General features: G+C 38.0%; 4 protein-coding genes across 6 annotated transcripts in view; 3 read left to right on the forward strand and 1 right to left on the reverse strand.

The window, feature by feature from the left end:
• The first annotated feature begins 2,599 nt into the window (after window positions 1-2,599).
• Window positions 2,600-7,040, forward strand: LOC129436299 (uncharacterized). Of its 3 annotated transcripts, none has more exons than XM_055194349.2 (5): window positions 2,600-2,948; window positions 3,154-3,834; window positions 4,568-4,778; window positions 5,150-6,202; window positions 6,740-7,040. In XM_055194349.2, the coding sequence occupies exons 2-4, from the start codon at window positions 3,832-3,834 to the stop codon at window positions 5,863-5,865; spliced, it is 930 nt and encodes a 309-aa protein (XP_055050324.2). In that variant the 5' UTR covers window positions 2,600-2,948; window positions 3,154-3,831; the 3' UTR covers window positions 5,866-6,202; window positions 6,740-7,040. The 3 variants fall into 3 exon arrangements, with proteins under 3 accessions (XP_055050324.2, XP_055050323.2, XP_055050325.2); XM_055194348.2 differs by having other exon boundaries at window positions 2,601-2,932; XM_055194350.2 differs by having other exon boundaries at window positions 2,601-2,948; window positions 3,154-4,778.
• A 418-nt stretch (window positions 7,041-7,458) lies between these two features.
• On the forward strand, window positions 7,459-10,069 carry LOC129436300 (uncharacterized). Its single transcript, XM_055194351.2, has 2 exons — window positions 7,459-8,246; window positions 8,540-10,069. The coding sequence occupies exons 1-2, from the start codon at window positions 8,057-8,059 to the stop codon at window positions 9,247-9,249; spliced, it is 900 nt and encodes a 299-aa protein (XP_055050326.2). The 5' UTR covers window positions 7,459-8,056; the 3' UTR covers window positions 9,250-10,069.
• Window positions 10,070-10,554: 485 nt separating this feature from the next.
• LOC129436302 (uncharacterized) lies at window positions 10,555-13,730 on the forward strand. Its single transcript, XM_055194353.2, has 2 exons — window positions 10,555-10,866; window positions 11,454-13,730. Exons 1-2 carry the CDS (start codon window positions 10,683-10,685, stop codon window positions 12,467-12,469), a joined length of 1,200 nt encoding a protein of 399 aa, XP_055050328.2. The 5' UTR covers window positions 10,555-10,682; the 3' UTR covers window positions 12,470-13,730.
• A 2,870-nt stretch (window positions 13,731-16,600) lies between these two features.
• The window catches only part of doc2a (double C2-like domains, alpha), a 38,521-nt gene continuing 36,817 nt past the window's right edge, over window positions 16,601-18,304 (reverse strand). Inside the window, exon 11 of the mRNA XM_055194352.2 lies at window positions 16,601-17,606. Coding sequence (XP_055050327.1) covers window positions 17,470-17,606 — 137 coding nt within the window. The 3' untranslated portion in view covers window positions 16,601-17,469. The remainder of the gene's footprint in view (window positions 17,607-18,304) is intronic.

The following is an 18,304-nucleotide window of genomic DNA, read 5'->3' on the forward strand; positions in this document are numbered from 1 at the left end:
GCCATTCTGACTATTTTTCAATCTGTTTTAACAGTAGTTGCTTGTTTTCTTCCATGTGCTTTGGTGATGTTTCCATCCCTCCTTAAAAAAAACAATAGACACCATCAAAGAAGTGATTGGTTTTATTGGGAATTTTATTGGTTCTAATGGAATATGGCCCAAAACACACTACAGTGTATTGGTCTTTGTTGGTCTCTAATGGTATGTATTGGTTCTAATGGAATATGGCCCAAAACACACTACAGTGAGAGTATTGGTCTTTGTTGGTCTCTAATGGTAAGTTTTGGTTCTAATGGAATATGGCCCAAAACAAACTACAGTGTATTGGTCTTTGTTGGTCCCTTATGGTATATATTGGTTCTATGTATTGGTTCTAATGGAATATGGCCCAAAACCACTGATTGTTGTGGCAAAAAGTCTTAGCTTGAATCTTCATAAGAAAAAATACTCAGGCGACAAAGGTTTCAGGTGCCAAACAAAAATTACTTTATTCTCTTGAGCCAACAAAGTGAGACAATCAATACCCCTCAAAGAGGTGCTCAAAGATCATCTGCCCTCCCAACATCTGACTCCATTTTTATACAGTAAGATCAAACACTTCTTATCTGAGATGACGTACATTCTTCTCATTTGTCTCGGTCTACCACAATTAATTTTATTTGTTTGATATAGCAGAAGTGCAGCTGAATCCTTCCTCATATCTAAAATGATATATTCTGCTTATTGGTTCTCATGGCCTTGGCCTAGCTTGCACAGGTACCTTATTGTTAATGTAGTAAAGTACAGCTGTACGAATTCTCTAATCTAAAATTACGTCCTCTTGTTTATCTGTTGTTTCAACCTTGCTTCTCAAGATAATCGTGGCGAGAACAATCGGGGTATAGTCGCAGGATCGCACCTGCGCTCTTTTAATTAGGAAACAAAAGTTAACTGAGAAAACGAAAGTTTAACTGGGTGTCTTATAGCCTTGTGTAGAAACAACAGGCCTTAGGCCTAATATAATATTAATACAGCATATGATCAGTAATATACCCAACAAAAACTACTATATGATCTATATAAATGACTGGATTGCGCATAGAACGCTTAACGTAACAGCGTGAGGTGAAGCCAGCGCAGAGTTCGAGCCGCCATCTTGGTATACCCAACCGGCAGACGGCGTCATTGACTTCCATTCAAAATCATCTTTTAAATTCACCCGCTTTACAGCGTATCAGTCACGCAAGATTATTTTTTAGGATATGTGTACGTAAATTAACTGTTAATTCTGGCGTTATTTGCGATGTTTATGCTTTAATCGGGCAGGAAAATGGATTTATAAAAAACCGTTAAGGTGAGTGTGTCTGCTGCGTTCTGTTAATGACACAGGTATAAAAAGTTTTTTTTGACATTCAGCTACACGGTCAGCGTTATTTCTCTAAATAAGTTGAGGTAACTTGTAAGTTTAGATAACATAAAACCAGCAAATTATTGCATGCACATACGGTACAAGTATGATTATATATTTAGATTTCAGAATGAGCACGTTTGTCATCAATACTAAATATGCTGCGGTCTGTCTTCTGATCTGATACTGTAATGAAGATGAATGTATAATAACTGATTAAAAATTAAAAAATGTACAACTTTCAGTAAATAACTATGTACATGCTTAGGACGTTTGTGTTGTAATAATGTACAGGGTAACTTCAGATATAAAAACGAAGACTAGTAGAGTGATGTTTTATCATTAAAATCTGATCGCGTCCATTGATTTAATAGAATGTTTTGGGTATACCAACATGGCGGCGCGGTGGCTTCACAGTTGTGACGTTATGCGCAATCCAGTCATTTATATAGATCAGTGCCCAAAACACACTACTGTGTATTGGTCTTCGTTGGTCTCTATTGGTATGTATTGGTTCTAATGGAATATGGCCCAAAACACACTACAGTGTATTGGTCTTTGTTGGTCTCTAATGGTATGTATTAATTCTGTATATAGGTTTTAATGGAATATGGCCCAAAACACACTATACTGTAGTGGTTTTAATGGTAAAAGCTGGTTCCTATTGGTATTTTCATGGAAACCATTAGAATTTTCTGTAATGGTTTTATTGTTTTTTTTCAGCAGGGATTTTAAAGCATTTGAGATAACTTTAGCTGAGCATCCTAAACTTCTGCATTTCTTCATATGTTTTCCCCTCTCAAATCAACTTTTTAATCAAACGACATTGTTCCTGCAAGCAATGATGCAGCAGATATACTTTATAACAACAAAATACCTCTTACTTAACAATAGAACCTGTTTTTGACAGAATAAACTAATTTTCTAATTAAACGTCACACTACTATTATTCTGATCACACCACTTTCAATTAATGAGTCAATTACTCATTCAGAAGAACAAATATCATTACCAATGGCTACTTCTATTTCAAGGACCAAAAGTTGTGTACTTGATGCTTAGTCTATTTGCTAATACTGTCTATTTATTTTAAATCGTGTTTTGAATATTTAAGGCTTTTTATTAAAGCCATGTTTGAATTCAATTTTAAACGAATTGAAGTTATTTGTCCTAAATCGTTAGTAAAACAAAAATGCACTGTTCCCTCCCTTCCAATGAGTGGTGCTAGAGTCCCTTAGTTACATTTGTGTCGTAGCTCTGCTTTAATGTTTGAAGGGGAAAACTTTCTGTGTTATTATTGTATTTACTTCATCGCTTAACTACAGTGATCTTCGTCAAGTAGTAAAATGACTCTGGACTCTGAACTGGATCGTTTGAACACTTTCATGACCGAGCGCTTGATGGAGGCTGTGAAGGAGATCATCCTCACTGTCGGCAGGACGGTGCGCGATTATGAAGAGGAAACGGAGCGAGTCCGAAGCGAAAATAAACGGCTAAAAGAAATGTTACGGGACTCCGGATGCTTCCATGAACAAACAAATGCTGGTATGGCTGTTTAAAGGTGATAATATGAGATAAAACTCTCAAGACTTGGTCTATAAGCATGTCTACCAAATATTAAGGCTACACTGCATGAGACATGTTGTTCTAAAGGGCGCTTTTGCAAATAGATTGTGTGTATTGTTACACTTTGAGGTTAAGTTGTACACTATATTTCCACGTTTCTTTATTTATAAAGTAAAATGTGTTGTGTTCTGCCTTTTAAGCTCTTCAGTCCTGTCAGCCTGTTTCTCCTGGGCAGCCCACGTGGATTCCCAGCCAGAAAGAGGATCCAGAATCCCTCAAAGAGATCCAACAGAACCAGAGACAGAGCGAACAATACCCGCACATTAAACTAGAACAGTCTGTTTACTCGGACGACACCTGGCAAGAACCTGCAGACTCACCATCAAACATCAACAAGGATTCGCTCTTGTGTGTGTCTGAGACAAATCCTGCTGATGATGAAGTGACAGACTTGCCAATCAAAGATGAATTCATAAACCCAAACTGTTCAGGCAATGAGGATGAATATCCGATTTGGTCACCACATAGTCCAGACCTCCCTTTAGGCACAGTGGACCTCTCCAGATCACAACACCAAGATCAACCTACATGCATTACCAATAAATCTCCTTCCACTTTATTAAAGCACAGCAGTTTATCTAGTAATGTCCATCAGATTTTAAATCCCAACGTATTGTGTACCAATAGCTCCAAATGTCACAGTAATTGCTGTGAATTGCAAAAGAAGAAAATAGCTAAATTTAGCCCCGTATGGAAGTATTTCTCTTTAAAAGATGGAGACTGTAGCAAAGCAGTGTGCCTTGTGTGTAAAGTCGTCATATCCCGTGGTCGCAAAGAGTACACCACGACAGCCCTTCTAAGGCACCTTCGTATAAAACATGGTAAATGTTGACATTATCATTTGTCATCTAAGAATTTATTTGTAATGTAGGAAGTCAAGCACGTTGTCTTTGTACCACTAATGCTCAGTGCATTTAAGTTATGTTTTGAGACGACATGGACGATTCACCAAGTCCTTACAAAGGTTTTGATGACTCCCAAATTCTGATTCCATAAATGCCTCACAAAAAACTAATGTGGATGGCTCCTGATAATTAATAAATTATTAAACTAATAAAGAAATGGCTTTTACAATGTTAATTCACAAAGGACAAATTTGCACATTTTCAACATAATTTAATATATAGAAAGCCAATATATGTTTTAAAGTCTACAGAAATAAAATGATTTATTGGTCAGAGTCCTGCACCTCATACTGCAGGGGGTTGTCTGTGTTTGCTCTTTCAAGGACCAAGAAAGTGTATGCTTGATAAAGACAAGACGTTTAGATTATATTTGCTAATACTCATTTTAATATGTGTTTTGAATTATTTAAGGCTTTTTATGTTAAATTCACGATTTAATGTATTACTAAACTGAAAATGTCCTGAATTGTTATAGTGAGACTGCACTGCTTCCTCCGGGCCAGTGAGTGGTGCTAGAATCCCTTTAGTTGTCAACCTTTGTGCGGTAGATGTGCTTTAACGTTTGAAAGAGGAAACTTTCGCACGGTCGTGTCTCTGTGTTGTTATTGTTTACGGTATCGGGTGTATTTACTTCATCGTTTAACTACAGCGATCTGCATCAAGTGGAAAAATGACTCAACTGGATCGTTTGAACACTTTCATGACCGAGCGCTTGATGGAGGCTGTGAAGGAGATCATCCTCACTGTCGGCAGGACGGTGCTCGAGTACGAAGAGGAAACGGAGCGAGTCCGAAGCGAAAATAAATGGCTAAAAGAAATGTTACGGGACTCCGGGTGGTACCCTGAACAAACAAATGCAGGTATGATTGTTTAAAGCTAACAATGTGAGATACAATTTGTTGTTACGCTCCACATCATTTGTTGTACAATGGCTGATTGCATCTGTAAATATTGTTTCATTTTATTAGGCGAGCAAACTGCCCTGAGTTGGTTAATATGTTAATGTCATTTTGTGGTTTGTAGTTCGTGTTTTGGTTTTGTTGACGAGATTATTTGATGACAATGAGATAATTTCAATTGATTGCGTCCCAGTATGAGCCTTCTTGTACTTGGGCTGCTTTTGTAAATAGTTTTTGTGTTGTATTATATTTTACTTTGAGATTAAGTTGTAAACTATATTTCCATGTTTCTTCATTCATAAAGTAAATTTTATTGTGTTTTGCGTTTTAAGCTCTTCAGTCCTGTCAGCCTGTTTCTCCTGAGCAGCCCACTTGGATTCCCAGCCAAAGAGAAAGTCCAGAATCCCTTGAAGAGATCCAACAGAACCAGAGACAGAGCGAACAATACCAACACATTAAACTAGAACAGTCTGTTTACTTTGACGACACTTGGCAAGAACCTGCAGACTCACCTTCAAACGACGACAACAACAGCAACAAGGATTCACTCCTGTGTGTGTCTGACGCAAATCCTGAAGTGATAGACTTCCCAACCAATATCAAAGTTGAACCCACATCCCCTAACTGTTCAGCTGACGATATAGGGGACACTGAGGATGAATATCAGAGTTGGTCACCACATAGTCCAGACCTCCCTTTAGGTGCAGCGGACCTCTTCAGATCACAACACCAAGATCAACCTACATGCACTAGCAATGAAGCTTCTCCCAGTTTATTAAAGAATAGCAGTTTATCTAGTAATGTCCCTCACATTCAAAATCACAATATTTTCTGTACCAGTAGCTCCAAATGTAAAAGTAAATGCTGTGAATTGAAAAAGAAGGCAACACCCAAAACGAGCCCCGTATGGAGGTATTTCTCTTTAAAAGATGGAGACTGTAGCAAAGCTGTGTGCCTTATGTGTAAGGCCGTCTTATCCCGTGGCCACAAAGAGTACACCACATCACCCCTTTTAACGCACCTTCGCATAAAACATGGTAAATGTTGACAGTATCGTTTGTCATGTGAGAATTTATTTGTAATGTGAAACATTACACCTCAAGATTGTGTTCGCTGTTGCCTCTATCAAAGAGGGAATTTTCCTGATATAACTTTGAATGGCGTGTACCTGGAGAAACAGCAACAACTTTATCACATTTTGGTGCTACAAAATGGGAGACCAATTTCGGGTCGCTTTGCTTTTGTTTTAAAGCTTGACCCACTTGACATTTATCAGAAGTGTGCAGGCTCTGTCAACTTCGATGCATCCAGGGGAAAATGTGCTGGTGACGTATCAGATATTGTTAAGGACGACACTGGAGAAACCACTGCATTTACAAATCAAGGTAATTTCCAATCAGGGATACATACACCCCAGGATGTTCGTTAGCAGGTTCCAGGGAGTACTTTTAAAGAAATTCATTTAGCCTTATTAAACACGCTAAACATCTGAGTTCAAATATAATTGAGATGTCAGTAGATAACAGATATTAATTGTAATAATCTCATAATATTTTTAAGAAAATGTTTCTAAAAAGTTTTATAAATGATTGCAAGTAAATCTTTTATCCAAAATATTAATTTATTGTTTGTTTAATGTGATTTTGGTAGCACTATTTTAAAGCCCTGTTTGCACTTATGTATGTATTACACTAAGTCCTGTACTGTAGCTATAATAAAGTGCAATTGTGACACATGTTTTTTTTTTGTGCGACTGACTTTTTGATAATGAATGTCAACAACACTTAATTATAGTTAAAAGGAACACATTTCTGGTTTGGTGTTTATGATAGCAGATTGCCTGTTGAAGGTTAGGCACTTTAACTGCATGTTGATGCTAGCGTGATCTTTTACTCGACTGAAGGTGACTTCTTTTGTTTTAGATACAGAAACAAAGAGACTTCCAAGTCTAAGAAGCAGCAGCAAGTTTCCCAAAGAAGCTCAAGATATGATAACTTGAAATTATATGATTACATTTTAGTCTTCTTTAAAATAAAAGAAATAAGACATGTTATTATTTGTCGTGTAAATGTTTGATAATAGACTTTATAGATGTGTTAATCATATATGTTAAATACATTTTCAGAAACTAATTATTTAGCCTATTGTTTTGTAAAACTATGTGAATTAATTTTCTTTAGATGAGAAGTTAATAAGAATAAAATCAAAGTTCTGAGGAATTAATGTAAAGTTGTATGGGTCTTTTTTGTGTGGAAAAATCAGATCTGCTTCAGTACAACTCAAATCAGAGAAATACTTAACTTTTTTAAATAGTACACTTTAGTGTTTACTATAGTAACATTTCTAGATTTCTTAGGGTTTTTAAACCTTATAGTAATTTTTAGAGGGTACTACAGTATTTACTCTTTTATTCACTGCACTATAGTACACATTAACAAATTGTAACTTATGTTTTACAATATAACAACAGTTCACAAGTATAGAAATTCTACAGTAGCCTATATTTTGCTTCTCTTTCAAGGACCAAGTGTGTGCTTGATAGAGACAAGGGGCCTCATGTATCAATCACCCTAATATCCCACCCTGCAAGCCCATTCTCCTGTCAAGTTCCCCTTCTCTTACAAATCACAACCTCTGCGTGGGAACCGGCGCACGCACGTTTCCAGCCCTGTTTTGTGCGCACGCCAGTTCCCACGCAAAGGCTGCGATTCACAAAAAAAACAAACTGGACAGGAGAATGGTCTTGCAAGGTGGGACATTAGGACGATTCATGTACGCACACTTGCAGGTGATCTGTGATTTATAAAGGGAACATTACTTTGTTTTATAAGTTTTCATAATTTTTGGTGTATGCCATTTTTGCCTTTTGTGTGTACGTAGACTTTTAGTAAGAATCCTACGCACAGTTCTATACATGAGGCCCCAGATGCTTAGATTTGCTATTATTCTATTTTAATATGTGCTTTTAATTATTTAAGACTTTTTTTATTGAAGTCATGATTTAATTTATTACTAAACAACTAAATAAACCGAAATCGTTATAGTGAGACTGCACTGCTTCCTCCGGGCCAGTGAGTGGTGCTAGAATCCCTTTAGTTGTCAACCTTTGTGCGGTAGATGTGCTTTAACGTTTGAAAGAGGAAACTTTCGCACGCTCGTGTCTCTGTGTTGTTATTGTTTACGGTATCGGGTGTATTTACGTCATCGTTTAACTACAGCGATCCTCATCAAGTAGTAAAATGACTCAACTGGATCGTTTGAACACTTTCATGACCGAGCGCCTGATGGAGGCTGTGAAGGAGATCATCCTCACTGTCGGCAGGACGGTGCGCGAGTACGAAGAGGAAACGGAGCGAGTCCGAAGCGAAAATAAACGGCTTAAAGAAATGTTACGGGACTCCGGATGCTTCCCTGAACAAACAAATGCAGGTATGATTGTTTAATGCTCACAGTTTGAGAGAAAACTCTTTGTTACGCCTCATGCATGTTAATCTTTTGTTATAACGTGTTTGTAAATAGGTCACCATGTCTTTGCATCTGTTGACGAGATTATTTAGTGACCATGAGGTAATTTTAATTAATTGCGTCCCAGTATGAGACGTCTGCTACTTAGGGGCGCTTTTGTAAATAGATTGTTGGAACCGTGGTAAAGTTGTAACTTACAATATATTTTCATGTTTCTTTATTCATAAAGTAAATCTTATTGTGTTCTGCCTTTTAAGCTCTTCAGTCCTGTCAGCCTGTCTCTCCTGAGCAGCCCACTTGGATTCCCAGCCAGAAAGAGGATCCAGAATCCCTCAAAGAGATCCAACAGAGACCGAGCGAACAATACCCGCACATTAAACTAGAACAGTCTGTGTATTCTGATGACACTTGGCAAGAACCTGCAGACTCACCATCAAACATCAACAACAACAAGGATTCACTCTTGTGTGTGTCTGAGACAAATCCTGCTGATGATGGAGTGATAGACTTCCCAACCAATATCAAAGTCGAACTTATCAACACTAACTGTTCAGCCGACGATATAGTGAACACTGAGGATGAATATCAGAGTTGGTCACCATGTAGTCCAGACATACATTTAGGCACAGTGGACCTCTCACAACACCACCAAGATCAAGCTACATACACTACCAATGAAGCTTCTCCCACTTTTTTAAAGCGTAGAAGTTTATTTAGTAATACGCGTCACATTTCAAATCACAACATATTATGTACCAATAGCTCTAATTGTAACAGTAAATGCTGTGAATTGCAAAAGAGGACGATAGCCAAATCGAGCCCCGTATGGAGGTATTTCTCTTTAAAAGAGGGAGACTGTAGCAAAGCAGTGTGTCTTATGTGTAAGGCCGTCATATCCCGTGGTCGCAAAGAGTACACCACGTCAGCCCTTCTAAAGCACCTTCGCATGAAACATGGTAAATGTTGACATTATAGAATTTATTTGCAATTCATTCAGAAGGAAAGTCAAGCTAAAATTTGTGACATTTCTGCTAAAGGTTGAACCTGCTAAAGGTTAAACCATTCACAGATGCTGGCTGTTGTGCATCACAGGGTTTTTAATATAAACTTATGTAGCAATATATTGATATGTTTGACCTCATAACAGGATCAGCACTATGTTTTTACAGTGGTTGCTTAACCTTTTATTCTTATGGTGTACTGACAAGCTAATTGTTTTAGAATAAAAGCTACAACCCATCAATCCAAAAGGTGTGTTGAGACAAGATAGCCAGATATCCTGTAGATGTGCCTTTATGATTATACACTTAATCTAAAAAATCATACAGCTTGCCAGACTGTAATGATTTTTCCATCTTGAGCGGACTAGTAAAACTGGCCATATGGTTTCATTATAGGTATTTTCTTAAATATAAATAATAATTAACCATGTGCAAATAACCAGACCATGTGAAGTGTTTTTTTTTTGTTAATATAATTATTTATTTAAAATTACATTCATAAAATTATTGATTTTGTTGTTTACTTAATCATGTTTTAACTGCACATTTTATTCTTTAGTTAAACAAGATGACCAAAGATACTGTATTAATGGTCAGTGCATTTGAGTTATTGTATTTATTGTAAAGAAGACATTTTAGTCCATGACTCTGAGTTGTTGTTTTAGACTTTCAGTCTCTGTACATTACTGTGACTATAAATGTGAGCTCCCTGGGGAAATTATATAAACATAAGAACTTGTTTAAATAAAAATATCTTTGTCATGGTACAAAGATTACAAAAGTCAAGCTCTGTGTATGAAACAAGTGTTTTATAGTGCATTATTTGTGCTATACAAGTTATTCTGAATTCCAAATTATGGTTATGTAGTCTATTACTGGTATTTTGGTGCAAAGCTGTTGAAAAAAAGGATAGCATAATCAAGAAAAGGAAAAATGAACGTCATGAGCAAGAACATAATCTAATCCACAACGTACTGTTCATAGCTATATATACATGTTTGTGCATTTTTGCAAGTCTAACAATCGAGATTATAAATAAATGGCGACAGAACATTTCTAAACTCAACGTAGATTGTAACCTCTTTGAAGCTTTATTTTGCTCATATCCTGAAAAGCACGTAAAGCTATTGAATCGTGTTTATTTACAGTGCAGTCTTTACCGGTCCAATATGGCGGCTCGATGACGTATCACAGCAACAAGCCGAAGCGCTTAATGTGGCGTCTGTACAATCCTCGTTTACACCTCCGCACCTCGGGGAGGCGCTATACGGCAGTTGTTCCGTTGTGTATATTTATAAAGAACCAAACACACGTATATGGTCATATGACCACAAGCAAGACTTTTTACTTTTATCCCAACGTTACGCCAAAAATAAAATAACAGCGAGCTGACAACAAAATGACAAAGCTTCAGATCATTAACACATTTCTGACGGAGCGCCTAATGGCGGCGCTGAATGAAATCATGGACATGGTCGGCGAGACAGTCCTGCAGTATGAGACAGAGCTGGACACCTTACAAAAAGACAACGAGTACCTGAGACGGACACTGAAGGAGACTGAGAAACTCTTCGAGTCCAATGGTATAAGTTACTGTCCCATCCGAGGAAATAAAATTACCGTAATTTGTTTCTCAACAGTTTACATAATAAATCGGAACATGATAAATCGATACAGTTACCATAGTAACATTACAGTGACACACATGACATATTCTAGATGTTTCTTAAACGATTTGTTGACACTATTAATCGTTTGTTTAGCAGTTCTAGTTAAGACACACCAACTTATTCTTCGTTATAGTTATTTTTTAATAATTTGTTTGACATTACACTGTAATAAAGTTTATAATAAAACATGAAGTGGTGGGAATTTTGCATTGTCAAAATATGTATTTTATGTATTGTTTGTTACCCTGTTTGTAAAACACAAGCTAAAGTCATTTTTTTATGATTTACGTTTTTATACATAAAATCATCCAACATAATGTAAAGAACATTCTGATAAAATTAACCTTGATATCATTAATATTGATTGAGTAAGGTCATTGTATGAAATCAAACTTTGACACTCTTAATCTTATAAGTAGATTTTCTATGTTGCTATATTACCTTGAGTTGATTTAATTTAAGAATTACAGAACTAACTGAACATATTTGCACCTTTTCAGACCCTCCTGCATCTTTCACAAGTCCGGGAATCTCAAACTCCGAACCAGCATCTCCACCCCAGCAGCTGGAATGGAAGCCTAGCTTTGAAACAGAAACGATGCCTACAGAGATCTATGAGAACCAGGTACCCGACGAGCAGCTCACCAGCACAAAAGTGGAAGGGTTCTCCAGTCATTCTCCTCTGGTGACTGAACCTGATATCAATATATCCTGTTCGCCCTTAAGAAGCACACTCACTACAACAGATAAAAACTTTAAAACATCAACATTCATAGAATTTCCTTGTGATGTTAAAACAGAGCCTGTGGAGACTCTTGATCCACAGTCCACTAGTACTAACACATTGATCCACAGCCCATTACCTCATTGCACTGCTCAGGTGTCAGCTACTGCTGATGTTAGTCACAGGTCTGATCCTAATGTTTTCAGCATATTAAATTCCAGAACTGATCTAGAATCAGCTAATCGTATGTCCGGTTGCCCCAAGTTAAAGCCTAGAACCTTGAAGGTGTCCATGAAGAAGACAAGCACCAGTGTGTTAAAGACGCGTCCTGATATAGCTCACATCAACTATAGCACCCCTCATCAAAACACTGACTCTGGATCAGCTAAGAATGGGACACGTGATGCAATGAGCACCAATGGACATCTCAACGATGTGATCAATCCTCCATATCACGTCACGCCTTTCGGTAAAGGATCCAGGCAGGGAAGAGGTCGAGGCAGAGGTACGGGGAAACACGCGTGCTCCCAGTGTGGAAAACTGTTCCCACATCATTCACGGCTGAAGGTGCACATGCGCATTCATACGGGGGAAAAGCCGTATGCCTGTGCCCAGTGTGGAAAACGGTTCAACAATGATGGAACTTTGAGGAACCACAGGCGTGTGCATCTACAGTTGCGTCTTTATGGCTGTCCGGTGTGCTCACGCAGCTTTAAGGATGCGTACACGTGCCGGAATCACATGCGCCTACATGATAACTCCACGCTGTTTCTACCTCCGCAGGCAAAATAAAGAGGACTTAAAGCAACACTATGTAGTTTCCATGTAAAATTGACTTACGGCTCCCCCATGTGGTTGAAAAGTGCAACAGTGCCTGGTATCAGACACTCTTCTGCAGGCAGGGGGAGGGGCGGGGCTGTGTGCTCTACCCTCCACCTCGACTTTCAGAGTGTGCTTGTAGCAGCTAGGAGGCTGCCCAGGTTGCAGCAGCAGTAGAATTTGTCCAGTTAAGAGTTGTTCTATCACTGAAATAATTTTAGAGACATTATTTAAAGTTAAAAAAAACAACATAGTGTTGCTTTAAGTTACAAACCTAGGAAAGGTTTCCGCACTGATCACTGATCAACTTTTTTATGAGCGCTTCGGATAAGCCTTGTAGTGTTAAGTTGTTAATCAGCACTGAACACTCATTTCACATAAACAATGGAGACTTTCAAAATTTACTATAATGCCATGAACACAACTGAGAGACGTGTTAAATATAGAAATTCACATGACGATCTTCAGTTGAAAAGCATAAAGAGCACCTATTGCATTGCTAAAAACAGCATTATATTGTGTATTTGGTATAATACAATGTGTTTTCATGGTTTATGGCAAAAAAACACATTATTTTCCACATACCGTACATTTTTGTAGCTCCAGATATCCTGCCTTCCTCAAACGCATTGATTTTGTACAAAATTCATCGCTAAGCGCTGTGTCCCTGATTGGCCAGCTAATCTGTACGTTGTGATTGGCCTGAATACCTCTGACGGCAGCCGGAAATGTGACGCTCCTTACCATGTTTAAAAGATTCGCTCACAATGCAATGCTAACTGGAGTTAATTCACAGGTTGTGAGTCAAAGCGTGAGGAATTATGATAATGTCAGTCTTTACTACATCACCAATCCCAGGAAGTAAACTGTTGCCTACAATCCAAACACCAAAGGAAATGTAAAATCGTGAATCGGATGATAGTTGCTCTTTAATGTTAATGCTGTTTGCACTTGTCTTCAGACTTGTAGGATGACACTAACTACAAAAAAGTATCCAGTGCCGTCTTTAATCAAATACATTTGCTGGCCTTTAATAAATTGTTTAAATGGAAATACGATTTAATAGATTGATGCATCACTTGTCACGTTTTGCACATCCCTATTCCCACAAAACTTATTCAAGAGATTGTTAACTCTTTCCCCATCAGCATTTTTCATGATTTTCACAAAAGTTTAATGCCTTCCAGCAAATGCTCTTATTTGGAAATATAAATATAAAAAAAGTTTCATCCTACCTTCATCAGTTCTCTTTTTATCAACTCTCAAATATGGGTAGGTTTCTTCAAAAACACCAAAAAGCTGAGATAATTTCATTTTTGTAAAGGACTTTTGATAGAGATCAGATGCAGAGCGATCCTCAAAACTGACGGATATACAGCTGTTTGCCCTAGGGTGATACATCTAGGTTTTATAAGTTGCGGACCATCATGCAACTATTTACCAAGTTGCCATCCCAGACACAGAAGGTACACGTTAAAGGGTAGGGTTCCCACGGGTCCTTGAAATCATTGAAAGTTTGTGAATCTGGGGGGAAAATGTAAGGCCCTGAGAAGTTTTAACAATACACAAGCATAGATACAGGTCATTGAAAGTGGTTGAATTTATTTTATGCAAGAAGTTTTCTGGAAAAAAATCCATATCATTCCCTGTGTAGTGTAGACTTTTTAAGCACACGTGCTAAACTGTTCGCTTTAAATGCTATCTTCTGTAGTCGAATGTTGATTCATACCAAAATGCTTTTTTGCATAGTTGTGTTTGACACATGAAAACATCTCGGGTTACGTATGTAACTCTTGTTCCCTGAGAAGGGAACGAGGCGCTGCGTCTCCCTTGCCATACTTCCTGAATCCCTGTAACGCCATCTTTGGCAATATTTCAGATAGCGATATACTTTTTGGATCCCACGTCACCCTGTCTTTGTCGTTGAGCTTTATAAACACATTCAGTCGCACTTACCCCTGGAGGCGTCGTCAAAGTCTCACCACAGTGACACAGGGCAAGCTACCTCGAAAGGGAACTGTAACAATGTATCTTTAAAGGTAACACGATGTAACCTTGCTCTTGAAATGTGTCCCCATATTTAGTCCTTGAATTTGAGGTTATTGGACCTGGAAAGTCCTTGAAAGGTCCTTGAATTTGAAGTTAACTAAGGTGTGGGAACCCTGGGGTTGGTTTACCACAAAATAACAAATCTGTCATCATTTTTTTCACCACCAACCTGTTTCAGACCTGTATACATTTCTTTGTTCTGCTGAACACACAAAAAAGATATTTTGAGCAATGTTTGGCCTTTTTTTTGGAGCACCATTGACTTCCATAGTATTTTGGAAGTCAGTGGTGCTTTTGCTTCCTGTTTGATTACAAATATTCCTCTTTGTGTTCAGCAAAACGAAAAAACATTTTTTTACAGGTTTGAAACAATTTGAGGGTAAGTATTGATGACAGAATTTTCATTTTTGGATGAACTATCCTTTTAATTCCTCAAACAGAGCTATTCAAGTCATTTGGTAAAGTCGTCCATTATTTCTTATAAAGTGATTCGGGTCCATAGACTGTAATAAAAAGTCTGGTACATTTCTTTGGACCCGAGAAGACCTCTATTTCTCATATTGCATTACACAGAAGAAAAAAAATATGTTAGTCCCCCCATATTTTCCAATATTGTGCAGGCATACTGTCAAGTACACTTACTTGGGGTTGAAACTACATTGCATTATAAACAAGTTCCAGCTGGGTGGCAGTGTTGAGCTTTTTTACAGTAGAGGAATAAAAAAACATTTGTAAAAAACAAGTGTAGAATAGATGTCCTATTATAAAAGTTTCATAGGCTTTATGTTTTTAGTTTATAAAAGTTGCTCAGCCTTTGGGGTAATTTAAACTAGATTAGATTCAGGCAATCTAACACATTAACCTCAGTATGGACTGCTCTTTCCCTCCAATAGCAGCATTAACAGGGTTTCCCGCAGGACTTTGGAGTTCGGGCGGCCTGTCTAAGCTGGGAAACCCTATCGCCTTAAAGGGATAGTTCGGCCAAAAACGATGTTGAACCCATGATTTGCTCACCCCCCGGGCTGTCCGAGGTGCGTATGCCCATCGTTTTTCAGACGAACACATTTTCGGATATTTTGGAAAATGTTTTGGATCTTTCGGTTGATTGGATGTGGTATTACGGGTTCCAGCCCTAGTCCACGACCTTCAAGTCCAAAAAAAGTACGTCCATCCTTCACATATTAAATCCAAACGGCTCCAGGATGATAAACAAAGGTCTTCTGAGGGTAATCCGTGCGGTGTTCTTGTAGAAATATCCATATTTAAAATTTTATTAACGTAATTAACTACCTTCCGGTAGCGCCGCCATCTTAGTCTCATCCGCATTCAGGATGGGCGCTTACGCAGCGTACAGAGGTTTCTCTGCTGCTGCTCTGTCCCCCCGCCCTCCGAATTTGTCATACGTCACTAAGAAAAGTGCGTACACTACGCTAATACTCTCTCCTGAGTCTAAGATGAACTATCCCTTTAACTAGGTCGTCCAAAAAAAGTGCATCTCGGAGAATAGCGCGGACGCGCTTCACACCGCGAGCGGACAAAGAGAAAGACATGGTCTGTCACTGCCTGGAGTATAACTAGCCAGTCAATCAAATTAAGTTTTATTTTAGTGTTTTTAATTAAAATATTTTCATTTTTATCATGACGCGTATGCTCCGCCCCTTTAATTGCCACACTGGCCCCGCCCAACCCTACCACCTTAACTAACAAATTTTCTGCGGGAAACCCTGATTAATTATTAACACAAATTGTTGAAGAACCAGAGAAACATTGTCACTTTTACTGGAGGATAATTATGATCTAAAACTGGTATCTTTGTTAGAGAGTCTTATTTCTTATTGTCATAAGACTGCACACATTCACACTTGCTAAAATAATGTAGCAGTGATAGCAGGAACGAAACTGTAGCAAATGAGATCATTTAGATGAAGAGTGCTTGTTGTTATTGCACCATGACAGCTGTTCTGCTTGCTGAAGCCATTACAGATTGAAATTAATAAGATGTTTCTATGCTCAGTCCAAAAATATGCAGAGAAATGATGCACATCTTAAGAGTAATGCATTTCAAATATATATTTTTAAATCGTACATAAGCACTTGATAAAAACAACAAACCCTCAAGAGTACAACACTTTTTTTTATACAAAACAACCAACCAACACACCCACACACATACACACACACACATACACACACACATGCATGCAGACTCAATTCATATAACCCTAGTTTATAGCACATACAAACATTAGATTCCAAAAATATATCAAATAGTTAATGTATGTGATATCAAATTGTAGCATGTCCATAAAACTCCCTCCTCTACAACTGTAAATGTAAAAGTGCCAAATCCGAGACCTTGAAAAACAATGTATGCAAAGTAAAAAATGTAAACATTGCATCATGCTACAAAATGGATAGTCTGTTTGTTGGTAATACACGCATAACATCTTCCATTGGGAGCACTGGACCTTCCCATGTGTTTATCATTCTGATGAGTTTACAGCAGGCAGTTTACATGCACCTGTTTTGTTAAAGATGCGTCTTAGCTCTGTATGCAAGCATTACGAAAGCACTGAACATTAAAATACATTGTTATCAGTCGGTCAAAAAAGAGAGTTGTGCTACACACAATTTCATAAGAGTAAAATTCACCTTACAAAATGTGTAGAAAACGTGCAGCAATGAGAGAAAGAGAGAGAGAGAGTAATGTATGAAAGGGAAGGGGAGTCACTTTGAATGACATTCAGTCAAAAAACAACCGGTGGCCCATCCTTGAAACGGCACAAAGATTGTAATTTATTTCTGCGCATCTTCGCCCCTGGTTAGACATCCCAGCTCATATTAATATCTCCATGTCCACTTCACAGCAATCAGACTGATAAACCTATCAAGACCGATTTCCTCATTGCTGACAGGTTAGTTTCTCAGTCATGGCAGGTCGTCTGAGGCAGCTCGTTGGTCAGAATGTGCCAGCGCTCCACTCTTTGACCCTTGTTTCTCAGGCAGTCCATCCAGTGGCGAAGAGCATCTCCTTGAACCTGACAGCTCAAGCACACACCACCTGCCATTCAGAAATATATACATCTTAATTGTGCACCTTTATATGTGTGTGTTTCGACATCAAAGATGGATGTTTTATACTTTAAAATTGAAAGTATGATTAGTTCAATAAATTACAATCAGGTAATTTTAACTAAAATTAGTAAGAAGTACTTTTCATGAATAGGGTACAAAATCCCCCAACAAAAGCTTTATTTAACCATTATTTAATGATGAACACAAAGAAAGATATTTTGAGGAATGCTTGTAACCAAATCGTTTGTGAGCCCCATTCAGTTCCACAGCAGAAAAAGAATGCTATTAAAGTGAATGGGACTCACTAACATTCCTCAAAATATCTTCTTTCGTGTTGATCAGAACAAAGACATTCATGCAAATTTTTAACAACACGAGAGTGAGTAAATGATGACAGAATGTTCATTTTTGGATGAACTATCCCTTTAACATTGCATGAAAATAAGGCAATATCTAATTGTCACCACTAGAGGTCGCTAAACGACAACGTCCGCAGCTTGATGACGCTGTAAAAAGTATTGAACATCGTCATGTCATGTTAGACACAGCACAGATCAGGGGTCTCCAACCTTTTTTTGAGCAAGGGCTACCACAATGGATAAAACAATCTGGAGGCTACTTTTTGATATAGTCTAGGCTACTCAAAACTTTTTGTTTAACTTGTTGATTTTAGACCCCTGGCAC

The sequence above is a fragment of the Misgurnus anguillicaudatus genome, chromosome 19 (genome assembly GCF_027580225.2).
Source record: "Misgurnus anguillicaudatus chromosome 19, ASM2758022v2, whole genome shotgun sequence".
NCBI lineage: Eukaryota > Metazoa > Chordata > Actinopteri > Cypriniformes > Cobitidae > Misgurnus > Misgurnus anguillicaudatus.